This window comes from Pseudomassariella vexata (assembly GCF_002105095.1).
Source record: "Pseudomassariella vexata strain CBS 129021 chromosome Unknown BCR38scaffold_4, whole genome shotgun sequence".
Classification (NCBI taxonomy): Eukaryota; Fungi; Ascomycota; class Sordariomycetes; order Amphisphaeriales; family Pseudomassariaceae; genus Pseudomassariella; species Pseudomassariella vexata.
Window position 1 is genome coordinate 2,898,791 of NW_024467959.1, and position 17,179 is coordinate 2,915,969.

Here is a 17,179-nt window from a genome sequence, read left to right on the forward strand (position 1 = left end):
CGTGAAGTCCGCCGCTATATCGGTGACGTAAGGTTATACAGGGGATATTGTAGATCCGTGCACGGATCGTACACTTAGGTGAGGATTGTTTTAAAGCGCGCTTAAAGCGCGATTACGTACCATGGTAAAAGTTGGAAAACAAGGGAGGAAACCTGGGTTGCACGGAAATGCGGGAAAGGGTGCAGTGGACCGTGTGTTCAATGAAACTGTAGGGTACGTTAATCGGAATCCTCTTCCGCGTACGCATCTTTATGATTCTGATAAGTACGAGTATTATGTACGCGCTCTCCGCAGATCCTACAGCACTATCGGCGTGCTTCGGCCGTTCTCGTACGACGACGGCTTGCACGTAAATCATCTTGTAGCTGTAGTTTTTGAGTCCTTCGACGACAGCTTAGCTCTTAATTAGCGTCCCAAAGTGTAGTAACCTTACCCTTGAATAACATGTAACGATTAAATGTAACGGGATACCACATGTCTCAAGGATAACAGTCAGGTAGTGCAAAGAGCGGCTAGTGATACGCCAATAATATTGGTGTGTATATTGGAAGACTGATTCTGAAGGAATCTAAGCTAGGTGGGAGCGTCCGAGATCTCCTCTTTGGCTAGGGCGGTTCCGGAGTTCTACCGGTTGGCGGGCGAAACCTTCCCGACACAGCCTGTCAGCTGAGGCCGGCCCTCCGCAGGCAGAAAAATATAGTTCCCTATTTCGATATCTACTTATCCCCGGGTAGTAAGTCAATTCACAGCTTAAGAGCCAGGACGCAACTCGTACACGTCGAATTCGACGCCAAATTTAGACTTGTCTGTGGAGTCTCGATCTTGCGCGCTGCAAAAAGGGGGAACTGCCATTGGCTCTTGAGATGCCTCTGTGCCTTGCGGCCGATTCAGAATCCATGGCTTATACGACAAATGTTGGAAGGATTCAGGCAGTTTCATGATATTCCCCCCGTGCTGGAATGAGGGATGCCTATATTACCACTAGTTGAAGCCTAACAACGTATCAACACACGTAACCCCATCCAAAACCTCCTGCTCAAAATTCAAACAATATGCCTCATTCGTCCCATTGGGACTCAACACATCGAAATCCGTCGACACAATATTCGAACAAGCCGTCGTTGAACTACAAGCAAAATTCGCCACCTGGGGCATATAATGATCGCTCGTAACCCCCTGGAACCCATTGAAAACCACATTGGTAATCGTCAATGGACTGGGGTACTCCAGACACAGCGTGAGATTCTTCTGGCCGTAGCACTGGTCGACCTCTATGGCGTAGTCGACGTTGTCGATGAAGAAGTCCGTGTAGGTGATGTTGTTTACTCGGCCATCACCGCCGCCGCCTTGCAGGTCGCCCGACACAGCTGAGGCCGTGTTGGGCCAGATTTTGATGCGGGCCCCGTCCGAGGCGTTGTGCATCGAAATGTTGCTTACGAAGACGTGCTCGACAATGTCGTATTCGCCGACGTATTGGCCTAGTGAGCCGACACTAATGCCGTGGGAGCCATTGCAGAAGAGGCTTTGGACGAGGATGTTGGTTGAGTTAGGCTTGAAAGAAACACAGTCTAGTTTCACAGTCAGTACGCGGGGATCAATGTGTAGATTTCGAATTTTGCTCACCGTCGCCGTTGTTGATGACAGAGTTCTGGATCGTGACACTGTTGCTGCGGTATGTGTCCCATCCGTCGGTGTTTTTTGCAGGATTCTCACTGACGCTGCCGCCCGCAATGTCGATGTTATTGAAGACCACATTGGATGCATTGGCAACGAAATGGTAGTACTCCGGGCTATACCTCAGAACAAGGTCGGAAACGATGCTATTGGTCAGACCATCGACACCCACCAAGACAGGGCGAAGAGTGTAGATGTTGGCTGCGTAAGCATCGTACCAGACTTGGCCGTTGCCGTTGAGAGTGCCACCTGAAGAGCAACAGTCAGTGGAAATAACAGATAACTGGTAAGGGCATATATACCGCCATAGATGAAGACATCGTCACCGCCGAGTTTAAAAAATGAAGTGACGTTCTGGAAGATGAAAGGGAACGAGTTCGCCTGCCAGTATGTCGTGTCGTTGCTGAAGAGAATTTCACCCTGGATATCTGGATTGACTGTGTGAGCATTGCGCATCACGGGACTGCATAAGTACATACCAATATCAATACTCTGCAAGAACGTCCAGTCCATTGCGGTGCCTATAATGTACGTCTCACTCTCACGGAACACGACATGTCCGCCATTGTTGCACTTGTGAAACGCATCAAGGATAAATTCGGAGTCATCCGTGGCATAATCACCATGACTCTCGACGAAGCACGTCACGTTACGCTGCTTGGGCGTCGGAGGTGGCGTCGTTGGCGTCTCGGGCGAGTAGACGATCTGAGGTCGGGGAGAGACGTGATCACCTCGCCTGTGGAGGCCTTGCACGGCACGCGATGCAATCGCTGACGCTGCGCACGAGAGCACGTAGACGACTTGGGAGAACTTCATCTTCGTGTCGTGTGGCGGAGGAGCTTGTTGGACAAGGACAAACGCGATGGAACATACAAGCAAAGAGGCCAAGAAACCAAAATATTGGCAAGATGGCGGCGCTCTTCATGTAGCATTTCTCCGGGCCGTGTTCCTGAATCTCGGTGGTTCCGGAAATGAGGTTTGATGTACACAATGACTAGCATTTGTAGGGGACCCATTTCTCCGCATATACTCTAGCATTGTTGGATTCTCCTCACTGGGAAAAGCTACGAGGATAAATACAAGGAATGTCCAAGTCTTGATCATCTGGGGTAAGGGAGGGGTACCATGCGACTAGAGGGATAATATTCTTGCGATATGCGAAATGCAGCGGATCTTCAGGGACTAAACCTTCTGTTGGAGAGTGTGTGGGAGGATGTCCAGGTACAACCCTGGTGTTCGTGGCGTGGGGTACACGTGGGGAGGAGTTTCTATTGGTGGGATAGTCGCCAACCTTGTCCGCCACTCATCGTCAAGCTCCCTTTGCTTGGATCCTGAGAAATTGTCATTAACTTGTCACAATATCCACGGCTGCAAGAGGCACAGCTGGACGGGTGGGGTGACCTCGGAAGCACGGCAACGAGGCGCATTCTTCAGGGCTTGTCGCGATCTCCGCTAAGATAGTGACCACTTTCCACATGCATGGGGTGTGGTTGATTTATGTCTCCGCCACAGCTCGCCTCTCCAGCTCATGCACTGACGACTTGTCATCAATTTTCAAGCACCGATATGCCACTACTATCCACAAGCCCGTTATATACTACTGCTACTCGCACTTGCCTAAAATATGAAGGCATATATATACATAATGCCAGTAATGAAACTAACCCCTAGGTGGCGGGCCCCTCCCCTTTCCGCCACCAGGTCTATCACGACGCCAATAACTCTCGCGCTTCCTCGTATCCGACCCATTCGTACACCTCGGGGAATCATAATCCTCCACGAATCCCATAGGCCACATGGGAATCAAGCACACCTCGTCAATCGCACACCGCGAGCAGCGCTTGAACCTCGTCCAATTAAGAGTATCCATCAACGCCCTCAGTGCACTCTTCGAAGCGGTCAAAGACTTCACATCCGGCGCAGGATCGAGAATGAGCAAATTGCGCACGCGGAACAGCGAGGTGCAGATTTCGCGAGACACAGCCTTGAAACCCGTGAGGATCATGTGGTCCGCCTCGGTGACGGGGACTACTGAACCCAGGTAGAAATCAGTGCAGCGGCCTATGGCAGATGCAGAGTTGGTGTCGTCTGCGGAATAGTCGATGAAGACGTTCAGGAGGAAGGAAATTTCGTGCGCCAGCTGCTCGATAGATTCGGCGGATTCAACCATGTACTTCAGCCTGTCGGCGTAGCGACTCACGACCAGGTCAGACACGTCCTGCCAGTCGATGGTGCGCCCTTCTTCACCCCGACGTTGGGCGATGACATTGGCCAAGTATTCCTTCATCGCCAGAAGTTCCGCATCGGTCGTCGAAGACAGTCTCGGCAAATCAGGTCGCGTAGGGTCGGGGTTGGTAAGGTTGACAGGGAAAAAGAAGGCCGACACCATGGATGAATAATCGATGATGGTCCTTGTCGAACCAATCCCATCGTACCGTTCCGACAGGCCGCGGACGTACTCGATGCCGTCGAACATGTCGCCGAGCATGCCACCTCCTCCCCTGTCTCCTTCGTCATCCGGCCGTTGCAGGGCCTGGATCTGCTCCAGTCCATCGGAGAAATCGCACTTGATGATCTCGAAGCCGGCCTCCATTCGTACGACACCCTGGAGATCCCATTCCTTACACAGCTTACAGAGATCGATAGCGCGTTGTTGCTCGTCCATGGGACCACCTGGGGCTCTTTTTGCGTGGTGTCCCTTTCCCTTTTCGTGTTCCTCTGTCTGTTTTTGAATAGCGGTGGAGTCTAGGCCTCTGAGCAGGTAGTCCTGGGAGTCGAGCGTGCCCATATTGGTCTTTCCGCCGCCCATGCCGTCGACGTAGAGGAACTTTAGGGGTCGAGTCGTTTTGTAGACGTGCAGGTACCCGTGAGTTTCTTCCTCATCCTGTTTATCATGCTCGGCTATGACATGTTGGCCATCGTCTGGCATCTCTCCGTCGTAAAATCCAGATGGCCCGTCAGGTCCAGGCGGTCCCCTTCCAGGCGGTCCCCGTCCCGGCGGCCCACGTCGTCTTCGACCATGCGCGAAGTGTTCCGCGTGCTCGATCTCATACGCCAACCAGTCTGGATCCGTGGGCGACTCAGGCCTCTGGTTTCCATGGTGGAATAAAACACCTTCTGGAACCGTGGCGACGAAGAAGGACATGCCATTGTGGTGAAGCGAAGATCCCCATTGACGCATCGAATTATGCACCGCATTGAAGATCTCCGGCCCGCGACGATGTGCTGATTGTTCGCTAGGACCGAATTCGTTGGCTGCGAGGGAGTGAGGTACGGCTGCGGCCAGGAGGCCTGCGACCCAGAGTTTGCGACCCATCGCTAATGCACAAGGACTGACTGATCAGACCTGTGTTTCGTAAGTTGGCTGTCGAGTTCAAACCATGGGAAGAATGAAACAAAAAATAGTGACAATACGAAGCCAAGACTTGATAGAAGATATCACAGGAGTCGACTGATCGATAAGATAAGATTGCGTAGACCCATGTCAACACGAGATGATGTGACGCGCGTCTAGCTCCGACCCGACGCCGAGCATCTCGGATGCGAGGCCGGTCGATGTAATTCGCCGAGTAAATACACCGAGTATACATGTCAGACCACAATTCGCATCGTAATGAGGAAAACAAAAATCTAGGGTGTAGTTTGTCGGGCAAACAATCTCTTGGTTGTGGCGAAGAAAACTAGACCCACTCACCGCTTATGGCCCAAAGCTGTCGTGGTGTATCAAATCATGGTAATGTGGCTACTACAGATTTGGTTGACGTAACGTATTTAGCAGGGGACGATGAACTATGCCCCGTTTTGCTCGCCCTCGAGAGCTCATAAGTTCCACTTATAGTCCACAGTGCACACAATCTCCTGGAGACATCCACGTCTGCAAAACTTTCGATGTGAAGTAGTCGGCGTGGTGCCGCCACCTACTGATGTCGTAACCATTAGAGCAGATGGAAGTAGTATAAGATCAACCAGCCATCCGCTCACTATCCCACATCGTCATCTATCAACAAAAGTGATGGCTCCGCTTCAATCTCGACCGCGCCCTGAAGTCTTAAAATGAGGTCCCATTCCGCCTCTATCAGGCACAGCGACTCTTTTCTGTCTGTTCAATGTCTCCTCGTGGGCAACACATTGCCGCCTGATGTTGAAATCGGGATAGGGACGCTTCTGCGTCTCCATCCAGACATGTGGGATGAAACCCAGACTCGGCGCGCAAGTCAAGGCCTGGAGTAGAATGTCGAAAATGGCCAATGTGAGCCTTGTTTCGCTCTGGCATGGTCGAGCTGGGATATGGTCAGCAACTCTATCTTCGAAAGCTCTGGTGTATTCTATGTTTCCATAACATGACCTTATGTTTTTAAACTTGCATACCATGTAATAATCGAAATATGACATTTTCCTAATGGTGTTGAGACAGTGCAGGTGATGCTGGCTGTCCAGTTGAACGAGATACAGATCAGGTCCTAGACCCCATTCTTCGGAGACCATGACAGCTGGTTCGGGGTCTTTTCCCATCTGCAATAATTCATCCTGGATCACACCGAAGTCCTCGAGACGTGCCACAGTTTCCCAGGCTTTATGCGCCGCGGGAATTGGGTCTTGGCGCTACAGCATTCGTGGCTTGTACTCGTTGAATAGGTTCCCTCGTACATTGTAGCATACCGACCGGGTCTGTGGTGTTGTTAGCCAATCGACGGTGTAGTGAGATGAGGTTCTAGCTAGTCTTACTGTATGGTGATAGTTGCTGCATCATGCGCTTTGATTCGTGATTCCAGGACCATGATGCTAGGAAAAGAAGTAACAATGGACTGACATTCTTTATAAAGCAGAGTTTGGGAAATAATGATTTAATAAACAAATATAACTGACTAAACTCTAGGATCGAAAACACATCAGTAGCGAAAGTATGTACCCGAATACCATGCCCAGAATTCCTTTTCAGTGGTTTTGTTGAATGAAACCACCTGTAGCCTTGCGTTGATAGCTCCGTGTATGCGAAGACTGATTTCCAGGACAGACGCAAACGTTTTATACGCCTAAGCCACCTCGACGCCAACCATCTCTCATATTAGGGCTGAGTTACAGAATGACGAAACTAAGGACGCCTGACAGAGATCCCGAAGCGGGCAGCTGAGGATGGGCTGAAGACGCTAGCGGCCGAAGGCGTCTGTACGGGTACTGCACGGTTCCTCAATACATCGCGGCCGCTTTTATTTGATGAAATGAGATAATCTGGTGCCTCTTGGTCGCCACTCCTTCAAATAAAGTCACTAGGGCCCTAAAATGATTGTTTGATGATGTGCTGTGGCCAGTTCAGGCAAGAGAGCTGTATTGAGGAAGGTGAACTGTGGCAAGTGTGATTCAAAGTAATTGGCTATCCCTTGCAGATTGCTGAGATGTCACGAGAGGCCCGTCCTTATTGTCCAATGCCGCACAAACCTGCATCTTCTTGGCTCGACGTGCTCCCTTCATCGGGAACATGTCGGTCCTGCATCGGTCTGATCGAATCGAGGTTGGCACTCGGAAATGTTCATAAAATCTATTTTGAGCCCTGATTTTAGATTCCGCCTACCTCGCCTATGTTCTGATCTCCTGATTATATACTTGAGGGATCGGGGCTGGCTGTCATATCAGTGAGTAAATCAGCACGGTTTGTTTATATGCCATTTATGCCATTATGACCGCATCGTTTCTCTCTATTTGTTTCTATTTTCATAATACTGTATCTAGTCTACTGGAAACCAACAAGCAGACAACATGTGTGTAAAAGGGAATAAAACCCCACAGTTCTCCAACCGTAATTGGCAGGATCCAATTACGCGGATGCGTATACGGACTGCTGAGAACACTCAGACCGGGTCTCTATAAATCCCCCCACTTGAAAACAGCCCACTCATGCAACTTCTCATCATCCCACTCCTTCAAATCAATCTCCTCCCTCCCCTCCTGCTCAACCACCAAACCCTCCTCTTCCATCAGCCCCCAGAACTCCCTGATGGGGTCGATGTAGGCGATGCGCATCGCATAGCAGATAATGAATCTAGCGTTTGACGACCGCCTCAAACACTTCGCAACGGTGCGGCTGATCAACTTTGGGTGCTCTTCGGTGTACATCGTATCTGCAGCTAGGATGACGGGAAACTTGTTGTCCTCCGTCATTTTGATTGTTTTGCCGTCGTCATCGCCTCCAGGCGAGTGCATGTGTATCGTATCTGGTTGATTCCAGTCGAGCGTGCCGCAAGCCGCGCTTGCGCCTTCACGCCCCAGGATATTGGCATTGAGGTCGACGTTTACCTGCAACCCGGGGACGATAGTGGGCAGGTCCGTCAGCAACGTTTTTGTGCCCCAAATACAAGCAGTACTGAGACCTGTGAGTCCGGTACCGGCGCCGAGCTCGAGGACGGAATATGCGTCGCTGTGGAGTTGAGAATGGTCGATCTTGATTTTGTGAATTTGGTTAGAGAGGATAAAAGACGAGGTCCATGTCGTCAGGACAAGGCCTTCGGCTTGGCAGTCCGCTTCGGCGATGTCAATGGACACCTTCTCGTCTTCACTTTTCGGAATGTGATATGCTTTTTTCTTCAACTCCATGGTCATGTTGCCGATTTTTCCCCTTTACTGCTGGGGACGTCGGCGATACTACAGAGTATGAAAACTGGTGTTCAATTCTACAAAAGTTGGGTGGAAAATTTGAAGTCATTGAGCCAATTACGGTCGGCTACAAGAGTAATGGAGGATTTCTACTGGTCAAAAGCTAAAGATGGGGCTTATCCCCGATTGCGTATATTTTCGGCCAAAACGCTTATGTCCGAGGTAACTTTTTATCATCTGTCTATTAAAAGCACAACAAGCTGCCCCTATATTGAAGTTGAGGCATTGGCATATCAAGAGCATAACAGCGCACAATGTGGAATTACTGATAATGCTACGCAACTCTCGGATGCCGAGGCCTGTTTCGGAGATACGTACCTGTGCACAGCTAGGATATGGAGACTTTGGCTCGTACGTTTGAATTACCCGAATTAGCGCTTCCGTAATTTGCTTGACGACCTGTTCTATATTGAATATACCCGGATCCCCGTCGCCACGTACAACGCGTTCTACTAGCGGCTGCTTTAAGCCGTTTCAAGTGATCGAGCACTAGAGAGAGGCTGTTTTTATAGATAATTTGCTTATCCTCTTTTTTCCCGGTCCATCCTACTGAAATACTGCTTTGAAGAAAGCCCTATTTAAATGTACATTGGGAGGCTCTCTATTACGCAAGATCACTGTAGTTGGCCTTACTCATAATTCAGCGTCAGGGAGACTCGAGCGAGGATAAAGATGAGAGTAATAATGCCTTAACCGCTATAAGTAATAGGCATCGCTTTTATATATCTAGATGTTATGGGATCATAGTGGCCTCAGGTGCAAGGTGTTGTCAGGTTACGGCTAGGCCGAAGGCAATAGTACAGAGTGATGGGGAGTAACGGGCGTCCCTCCTACGTAATACCGGGTGGTCACTGGCGGTCTCAGGTAGGGGTGCCCACGGTGATGCATTGATCTCTGCCCTCTCTATCTTCCTCCGTCTCGACTCCTTACTTATAGCCAGCCGAGGTTCTCTCTTGGATTCTGGATGTTTGCTTCCGTATGTCTGTGTTCCTCCGACTTCGGCCAATATCTTGGACAGCGGCTCCTTATCTGCAACCAAGCGATTCCCTATCCGCTGCAAACGGCTTCAACGGCTCTCATTCGCCACAAGCGGCTCTCTAGCCGCCACAAACGGCTTCCCGGTTCCTCATTCGCCACAAACGACTTCCTACCTGGTGGAAGCCGGCCCGCCTCGGATGACACTTGTGGCTCTGACAACTCCTTCCCTATCCTACTTCGAGATGGTCCTTATATAGATAGCTAGGCCGCCGCTTGGACCCGGCATAACAGCAGGGTCGGCGATGCCAAGGACCTTGACTCTCGTCATCCCAAAGCTTCACATAGATTGTAATCATGACTCGGGAGTCTTTTATCCGAAACACCCCTCCGGCGGCCCGCCGGTGTCCTGCGTTCAGTGTCCTGACACCCACTGGTGCCTATGGCATTCTGTTCTCTGACAGGTGTTACGAACCGTTGGTTCTAACCTGGCCAAAACCAACCCGACAGGCCCTACAATAGGCCATGACGGAACCTGTCACGACCTGGGTTGCATCGCATTGGTAGAGACCTCGATTAGGTGCTATCGACGAAGATTCTACTCTAAGGAGCGAAGGAAAGAAGATGACAACTTAGGTTTGAGGGAGCGCGACTAAGTCGTCCACGCTTGGCGGGGCTCCTACAAGGGTTATGATTGGCTTCCCATCTGGCACTGCCATGGCAGGTGTTCCAGCTGTAAGTCACCTGGTTGTAGTGAGTCTGCGAGGGTTGACCTTCACAGAACCCCGCAGGAACAAAGCCCCATAAGGACGGAAAGGAACAACTAGGCCCCCCGACTAAAGGAAAAGGTCACGTGATCCAAGTGATCTAACGAGATCAGTGAAGGAGAGATGGATATATAAGGGACAGGACTCCCAGGCATTTCATAGATAGACAGTCTCTACTTCAGTGATCAATCTAAGCATCAATCTAACCCATTGGTGAGGCAAACTGCCTTGACGACTCTATTCCCGACTACCCTACTTGAATACTTCAGTTACCCAAAGCACTATACTCCATACGTCAGACCCCGATATTATTGCTTGAGGACTCCGCAGCAGGACTTACTTACTAGCACAAACCCTTGCAGACTCTTTAGTGGTTTACGTAGCTAGACTATTAGAGGTTTCGTTACACAAGGCACATAAGGTTAGGGGCACGCGTTTGTATTTGAAAAGGACCCGCAGCCTATTTAGTACCTGTACCTTCTTAACCTTCTATGTAGCTAGAATGCCAGCCGATCGGAATCAGACAGGTATTCGCAACTTAGCGAACTCGCGGTCATTGATTATCTGCATTCTATCAGCCATTTAATCCTGGGAGTATACAACTTAACCGTTTTCATACACACATAATGTCAGAGAACAGAATGCCATAGGCACCGGTGGGACACCGGTGGGGCTCTGGTGTAGGAATGTGCGAGTCATGACACGATATGGAAGTCTTGGTTTGCGGAACAATCGGGGAAACTAGTGCTCCGCGGCTCCGACGTCGGGTTCTAGCTATCTATGTAAGGGGCGGAGGCCCGGGAAGAAGATAGAGGGAGAGTAGAGATCAATGCATCACCGTGGGCACCCCTACCTGAGACCGCCAGTGACCACCAGGTGCTACGTAGGAGGGACGCCCGTTACTCCCCATCACTCTGTACTATTGCCTTCGGTCTAGCCGTACCCTGACACATAAGCCCCACTCGCGAGAATCAGACAGCCTTCCACTACCTCCCCCCATCGTCTCTAGATTAGGATAGGGCACATCACATCATACGTCTTTGCTTGCTATGTTGCTTCGGCTCCCTTCATGAGAATTATCTTAAATACTTAAACTTTCCTTCTCTGCTGCCGAGTTGATGCGAGTGCATATGGGGTGTGAATTGTTGTATTGGGAAAGGATGGCCAGGTCAGCTATTCTGGCCTGGCAGAGCTCTTTTATAGCTCTAATCTATCTTATCTATAGCTATAGGGTAACCCCCCATGGGTTCACGTATCACGAGTATAATAACGTCGTAACGATTCTTCCGCCTTTATATTAGCTTTCCTTTGGATTATTGATGTGATGGATTCCATGCTCTCCGTCATACTGTCTCGCATCTTGAAAAGGTTATCTGCATATTTGACCCAGTCCACCCTCTCTGGAAATGGTGTTACTATATTTTCTCGAAATCCGGCCCTAACTGCGATCCTCACAGAACAATATTTTCTCGTTGTATATTTCCTGTGGGTAAACATGGGATTTGACGCGATGAGAAGGAAGCAGTAGTGGTGGACTTTCTCTATTAGGACTCATGGACTTTTGGAAGAAAGGATCGATCAGACCTATCCCTCGAACTATATTTCTACATACCTGCAGTGGATGACAGTGGGTGTGCCTTACAATAAGATCCTTCAAACCAGTGTTGCCGATGCTTATCTTCTACTGAAATGGAAAACCTCACAGGGCGCTTGATACGAAAAGGTAGGGGGACCCACTGGTTAGGTGAATCCCATTCAATTAGATACTATAACGTTGCGCACTACTGCATTATAGCATCCTCCCCCCTAGGTGCACGCATCAGCGCTATTTGGGTCGCAGCCCTCATCGGCCATTATATCATCAAATAGAGCTTGCAGCCCAAACAGGTCTTGGTCTTCTGTAAGTCCCACCATCCCCATAAACTCCTCGAATCCTTCACTTGTCATAAACATGGCGGCTTGAAAGACTAACCTGTCTCTGTCTGCATGGCAGGGACGAGAACCGTAGCGAACAAGCATTTCCACTGCGCCTGCATAGGATTTCCAGGCAGCCCATATTAAGGGCGTACAACCATTCCCATCTCGTGAATTTTTTTTCACCATTTGGTTCTGAAGTAGAAGTTCCATTACACCTTCATAACCCTTACCGGCTGCCCAAGAGAGTGCTGTGCGGCCTTTATTATCTCCTAAGTCTGGATTTATACCATCTTGTGAAAGTAGTATCCGGACTGTTTCTTTGTGATTCCCTTTTGCAGCCCATAGTAGTGCTGATTTCCCAAGAACGTCAGTCCCATTGATGTTGACATGTCGCGTAAGTAGTAGCTCTACTACAGCATTATGTCCTTTTGACGCGGATAATATAAGAGGCGTTTGCCAGTGTCTGTCTGTGGTTCGTACGTCGGCTCCCTTCTCAAGTAGCAATTTGACCACCTCGACGTGTCCACTATCTGAGGCTAAATTCAGTGGCGTCCACCCGGTACTATTTGTAACTGTGAGATCGGCCCCCTTATTAAGTAGTATCTGAACCACATTCTCGTGTCCTCCCGATGAAGCAGCTTGGAGGGCATTACCGTATTCTCCACCCTGGGCGTTAACGTCGGCGTTCTTCTCGAGTAGTATCTGAACCACTTTCTCGTGTCCTCCCGATGAAGAAGCTTGGAGGGCATTGCCGTAGTATCCACCCTGGGCGTTAACGTCGGCGTTCTTCTCGAGTAGTATCTGAACCACTTTCTCGTGTCCTTCCGATGAAGCAGCTTGGAGGGCATTGCCGTAGTGTCCACCCTGGGCGTTAACGTCGGCGTTCTTCTCGAGTAGTATCTGAACCACTTTCTCGTGTCCTTCCGATGAAGCAGCTTGGAGGGCATTACCGTAGGGTCCACCCTGGGCGTTAACGTCGGCGTTCTTCTCGAGTAGTATCTGAACCACTTTCTCGTGTCCTCTATATGAAGCAGCTTGGAGGGCATTACCGTAGAATCCACCATGGGCGTTAACGTCGGCGTTCTTCTCGAGTAGTATCTGAACCACTTTCTCGTGTCCTCCCAATGAAGCAGCTTGGAGGGCATTACCGTAGAGTCCACCCTGGGCGTTAACGTCGGCGTTCTTCTCGAGTAGTATCTGAACCACATTCTCGTGTCCTCCCGATGAAGCAGCTTGGAGGGCATTGCCGTAGAATCCACCCTGGGCGTTAACGTCGGCGTTCTTCTCGAGTAGTATCTGAACCACTTTCTCGTGTCCTCTATATGAAGCAGCTTGGAGGGCATTGCCGTAGAGTCCACCCTGGGCGTTAACGTCGGCGTTCTTCTCGATTAGTATCTGAACCACATTCTCGTGTCCTCCCGATGAAGAAGCTTGGAGGGCATTGCCGTAGTGTCCACCCTGGGCGTTAACGTCGGCGTTCTTCTCGAGTAGTATCTGAACCACTTTCTCGTGTCCTCCCAATGAAGCAGCTTGGAGGGCATTACCGTAGTATCCACCCTGGGCGTTAACGTCGGCGTTCTTCTCGAGTAGTATCTGAACCACTTTCTCGTGTCCTCTATATGAAGCAGCTTGGAGGGCATTACCGTAGGGTCTACCCTGGGCGTTAACGTCGGCGTTCTTCTCGAGTAGTATCTGAACCACTTTCTCGTGTCCTCCCAATGAAGCAGCTTGGAGGGCATTACCGTAGAATCCACCATGGGCGTTAACGTCGGCGTTCTTCTCGAGTAGTATCTGAACCACTTTCTCGTGTCCTCTATATGAAGCAGCTTGGAGGGCATTACCGTATTCTCCACCCTGGGCGTTAACGTCGGCGTTCTTCTCGAGTAGTATCTGAACCACTTTCTCGTGTCCTCTATATGAAGCAGCTTGGAGGGCATTACCGTAGAATCCACCATGGGCGTTAACGTCGGCGTTCTTCTCGAGTAGTATCTGAACCACATTCTCGTGTCCTCCCGATGAAGAAGCTTGGAGGGCATTGCCGTAGTGTCCACCCTGGGCGTTAACGTCGGCGTTCTTCTCGAGTAGTATCTGAACCACTTTCTCGTGTCCTTCCGATGAAGCAGCTTGGAGGGCATTACCGTAGGGTCCACCCTGGGCGTTAACGTCGGCGTTCTTCTCGAGTAGTATCTGAACCACTTTCTCGTGTCCTTCCGATGAAGCAGCTTGGAGGGCATTACCGTAGGGTCCACCCTGGGCGTTAACGTCGGCGTTCTTCTCGAGTAGTATCTGAACCACTTTCTCGTGTCCTCTATATGAAGCAGCTTGGAGGGCATTGCCGTATTCTCCACCCTGGGCGTTAACGTCGGCGTTCTTCTCGATTAGTCTCTGAACGGCATATATTAGCCCAGCCAGCGAAGCGTAGTATAATGGAAATGCTAAATCATCTTTACTAGGGTCGTTATTCCACCGAATGTCGGGATTGTATAACATGTAGCAAGTTTCGTAGGTGCTTTCATGCGAAAACAACTCCATTACTAGAGTACGCACTGTGTGGCTACAGCTCTCGGCTACCACAGCATGGCTTATCCAGTACTGCGCTGAATACTGCGCTAATGAGAATGATTGCCGTATTTCCTTAGTTGTGAGGTTCTGATCCAACTCTAGTAAATATCCTAGGCAGATCTCTGCGATAGCGGCTCTAGCAAAGGTCTCCTCGAAGTATTTACTGATATCCTTTTCCAGTCGGTTTGAGGTTAGGTATTCTTTAACTGAAAAATGCGCGAGCTGTATCTCAGGGACCATCTGTTTTTCATCGTAGCTGTCTCTTCTCGTGATAACTACTAAGCTGGAGCAGTACCTCGATATCTCCTTTGGAACTGGCATTCGGTTCTTTGGATCGAACCTAGGCGTGTTTGACGTATCTACCGTGATTAAATCAACAGCCTCGGTAATTCGTAAGGGTCGTTCACCGAAAGTTAAGAACTGCAAAATCCGGGTTGTGTGACCCAGGTGCTCATGCGGTATATCTTTCAGTATTCGAGCATACGTCTCGTCCAATGTTTTCGGCAAGGTGTTCAGTGCTGTTCGTAAAGTCCTGGGGTCGCAACACTTTTCCAAAGCATCAAGCTGACAAGAAACCCATCGAAACCTAGATAGTCTCAATAACTTAACCGCAAAAATACGCTCGACAGGTCTTACATTCCATTAGACTTCTCTATTAGAGCAACTTCGATCTCGCTTCGTATATCCGGTCTTGACTTCCACCTGCTCAGACCTTCGTGTTCTCTGACTCTTGTGCGGACATATGCGCGTATGTCTTCCGCTATTAAATCGCCCTGTATGGGGATGATATCTTCTTTGCGGGCCCACTTCTCGATAGTAGACTCAATGTCTTGTTCCGGTCGGCTTGTAACAAGAAGGTGAACATTCATCTGGGTGTCTCGAAGGCTGTGAATCCACGGAAGTAGTCCGCCAGTTGGGTATCCCGACCGTATTGGACACTCGTCTAGCGCATCGAGAACAAGCCAGACTTCATCAGCTTGCTGAATCATGTTCTGTAAGGTTGTACGCAGTGATGCTATGTTTGGCTGCCGCTTTCCATTTTCGCAAGAGGAGTAGAGTGAGTCGAGGTGCCTTCGGACATTCTCCTTCCTGTAGTAAAGCTGACTGATGAGAGAGCGTACTGCGTCCTCGAGAGACTGTTTATCCCTATCGGTAAAGTCAAAGTAGAAATAAAGGAGGGTTTGAGAGCAGGCTTCGCTTCTCTCCAAATCCTCGACGACAGTGGAACTGAGGATCGTTTTGCCGCATCCAGGAATACCATGGAGCCACAAAAACGAGTTTTGCTCTTTTTTCCACGCTAAATATGCCTCGCTTTGAAGAAACCACTGACCCGAGCCTTGGTGACGTTGGTCTGTAGCTTTGTTGTAATTCGTTGACGGATGTGATGGAGACAACCACTTGTCAATTTTCTGCTGTCGGGTTTGCAAGGACAACCTCTCGACACCGTCCTTTGTTTCCTTTACATTGTATGAAACTATCCAAATTATTACTGAGTGCTAAGAAGGAGCAGAGTACGCACTGTTCTCGATCATTTCCGCTGCTCTCCGCGTCCTCTCCACATCTTCCCCAGGGACGACACCTAGAAACTCTTTTGCGTATGCAGCAGCTGTTGCAGCCGCATATCTCTGCCAACGGTCATTCTTGTGTGAGTCAGCATAATCGCAAATACCTCGCACTACAATGCAGGGGAAGTTGTTCATCAGGCCGGCTGCTTCCATCTCGAAACAGATGCAATTGTCATCAAGCTCACTCAGGATAGAGTCTCTTGTAGTGACGTCTCTTATCAACTTGTTTCCAGAAGCGATAAGGCCGTAGTAGATCTCTGGATCAAGTAGCTCGCGTTCCTCGCGTTTAACTTCCTGTTCTGAGTCGCACTTGTCACAGTTCTTGCCCTGGGTATGTTCGTACGCTGGATTAAATAGCTTATCGTGCTCTCGTCCTTGGTAAGCGTAGCTAGGTTTTCTTGGGGTTGCTCTTGCTAGTTGAGGATGCTTCTCCAGCATGTCTTGCAGAATCTTTGGAATTTTGGACCCGAACTCATGCTGGGCCTGGAGCGCAGCTAATGCATTGAGGAGAGCTTGAGGTGGCGAATTCAAGGATCCTGTACGCTCGAATCGGTCTCCCGTCTTAGCTTTTCCAAAGTCGTACTGGATAACGCCGCCGCTTCTACCGGATGGCTGACTGATGACGATGTCACCGAGCCGAATGTCGATTTCTTGGTCGGGTCGAGGAATACCCGCTCCGATGCCAACCATGAGGCCGACGCGGATCTGAGGAAACGAGGAGAGCATATGCGTTGCAGTCGTCGCGGCAGAGGTTGTTCCATAGACTCCCAGGGGCAGCAATGCGATAACAACATTGTGCTCCGCAATCTGGCCCCAGGTGTACGAGTTCGTATCATTCGGTGGCTGGATGAAATCGAGAGGCTTCTTGTGCTGCTCGTCGAGCATGGCGGTTGCAGCCGCTCGCTCGATTGGCAAAGCTGCAATCCATCCAACAGTGTACTGGTCGCGGCTTTCCAAAGCCTTGGAGGTAGCCATTACTGAAGGCGAAGCAGAATAGTAATTGGGCGTACTAATAGCGGTTCAATAATGTGAAGACTGACTCGTTCTGGAAGGAAGTTGTCCTGGAGCGGC

The 17,179-nt window shown here is 49.9% G+C and overlaps 4 protein-coding genes across 4 annotated transcripts; all 4 read right to left on the reverse strand.

Annotated features, from left to right (window-relative positions):
* Positions 1-716: 716 nt before the first annotated feature.
* Positions 717-2,827, reverse strand: BCR38DRAFT_428112 (pectin lyase fold/virulence factor). The gene is made up of 4 exons (XM_040859875.1): positions 2,154-2,827; positions 1,977-2,102; positions 1,624-1,923; positions 717-1,568 (listed from the first exon to the last, which is right to left on the reverse strand). The coding sequence occupies exons 1-4, from the start codon at positions 2,488-2,490 to the stop codon at positions 982-984; spliced, it is 1,350 nt and encodes a 449-aa protein (XP_040718397.1). The 5' UTR covers positions 2,491-2,827; the 3' UTR covers positions 717-981.
* Positions 2,828-3,121: 294 nt separating this feature from the next.
* BCR38DRAFT_428113 (uncharacterized protein) lies at positions 3,122-5,083 on the reverse strand. The gene has a single exon (XM_040859876.1). It carries the CDS (start codon positions 4,988-4,990, stop codon positions 3,335-3,337), a length of 1,656 nt encoding a protein of 551 aa, XP_040718398.1. The 5' UTR covers positions 4,991-5,083; the 3' UTR covers positions 3,122-3,334.
* A 2,233-nt stretch (positions 5,084-7,316) lies between these two features.
* Positions 7,317-8,436, reverse strand: BCR38DRAFT_428115 (putative methyltransferase-domain-containing protein). The gene has a single exon (XM_040859877.1). It carries the CDS (start codon positions 8,266-8,268, stop codon positions 7,534-7,536), a length of 735 nt encoding a protein of 244 aa, XP_040718399.1. The 5' UTR covers positions 8,269-8,436; the 3' UTR covers positions 7,317-7,533.
* Positions 8,437-11,925: 3,489 nt separating this feature from the next.
* BCR38DRAFT_407714 (ankyrin repeat-containing domain protein) lies at positions 11,926-17,083 on the reverse strand (the record flags this gene model as incomplete). The annotated part of the gene is made up of 4 exons (XM_040858199.1): positions 11,926-11,998; positions 12,037-15,129; positions 15,180-16,017; positions 16,063-17,083. 4 exons carry the CDS (start codon positions 17,081-17,083, stop codon positions 11,926-11,928), a joined length of 5,025 nt encoding a protein of 1,674 aa, XP_040718400.1.
* Positions 17,084-17,179: the final 96 nt, after the last annotated feature.

Excerpts from the sequence above, each read along its gene's own strand:
- BCR38DRAFT_428113 (XM_040859876.1), bottom strand. The coding sequence starts at position 4,990 with ATGGGTCGCAAACTCTGGGTCGCAGGCCTCCTGGCCGCAGCCGTACCT.
- BCR38DRAFT_428115 (XM_040859877.1), bottom strand. The coding sequence starts at position 8,268 with ATGACCATGGAGTTGAAGAAAAAAGCATATCACATTCCGAAAAGTGAA.
- BCR38DRAFT_428112 (XM_040859875.1), bottom strand. The coding sequence starts at position 2,490 with ATGAAGTTCTCCCAAGTCGTCTACGTGCTCTCGTGCGCAGCGTCAGCG. Across the intron at positions 1,924-1,976 it reads CGATGTCTTCATCTATGGCG|GTGGCACTCTCAACGGCAAC; the intron begins GTATATATGCCC and ends GTTGCTCTTCAG. Across the intron at positions 1,569-1,623 it reads TGTCATCAACAACGGCGACG|ACTGTGTTTCTTTCAAGCCT; the intron begins GTGAGCAAAATT and ends CTGTGAAACTAG.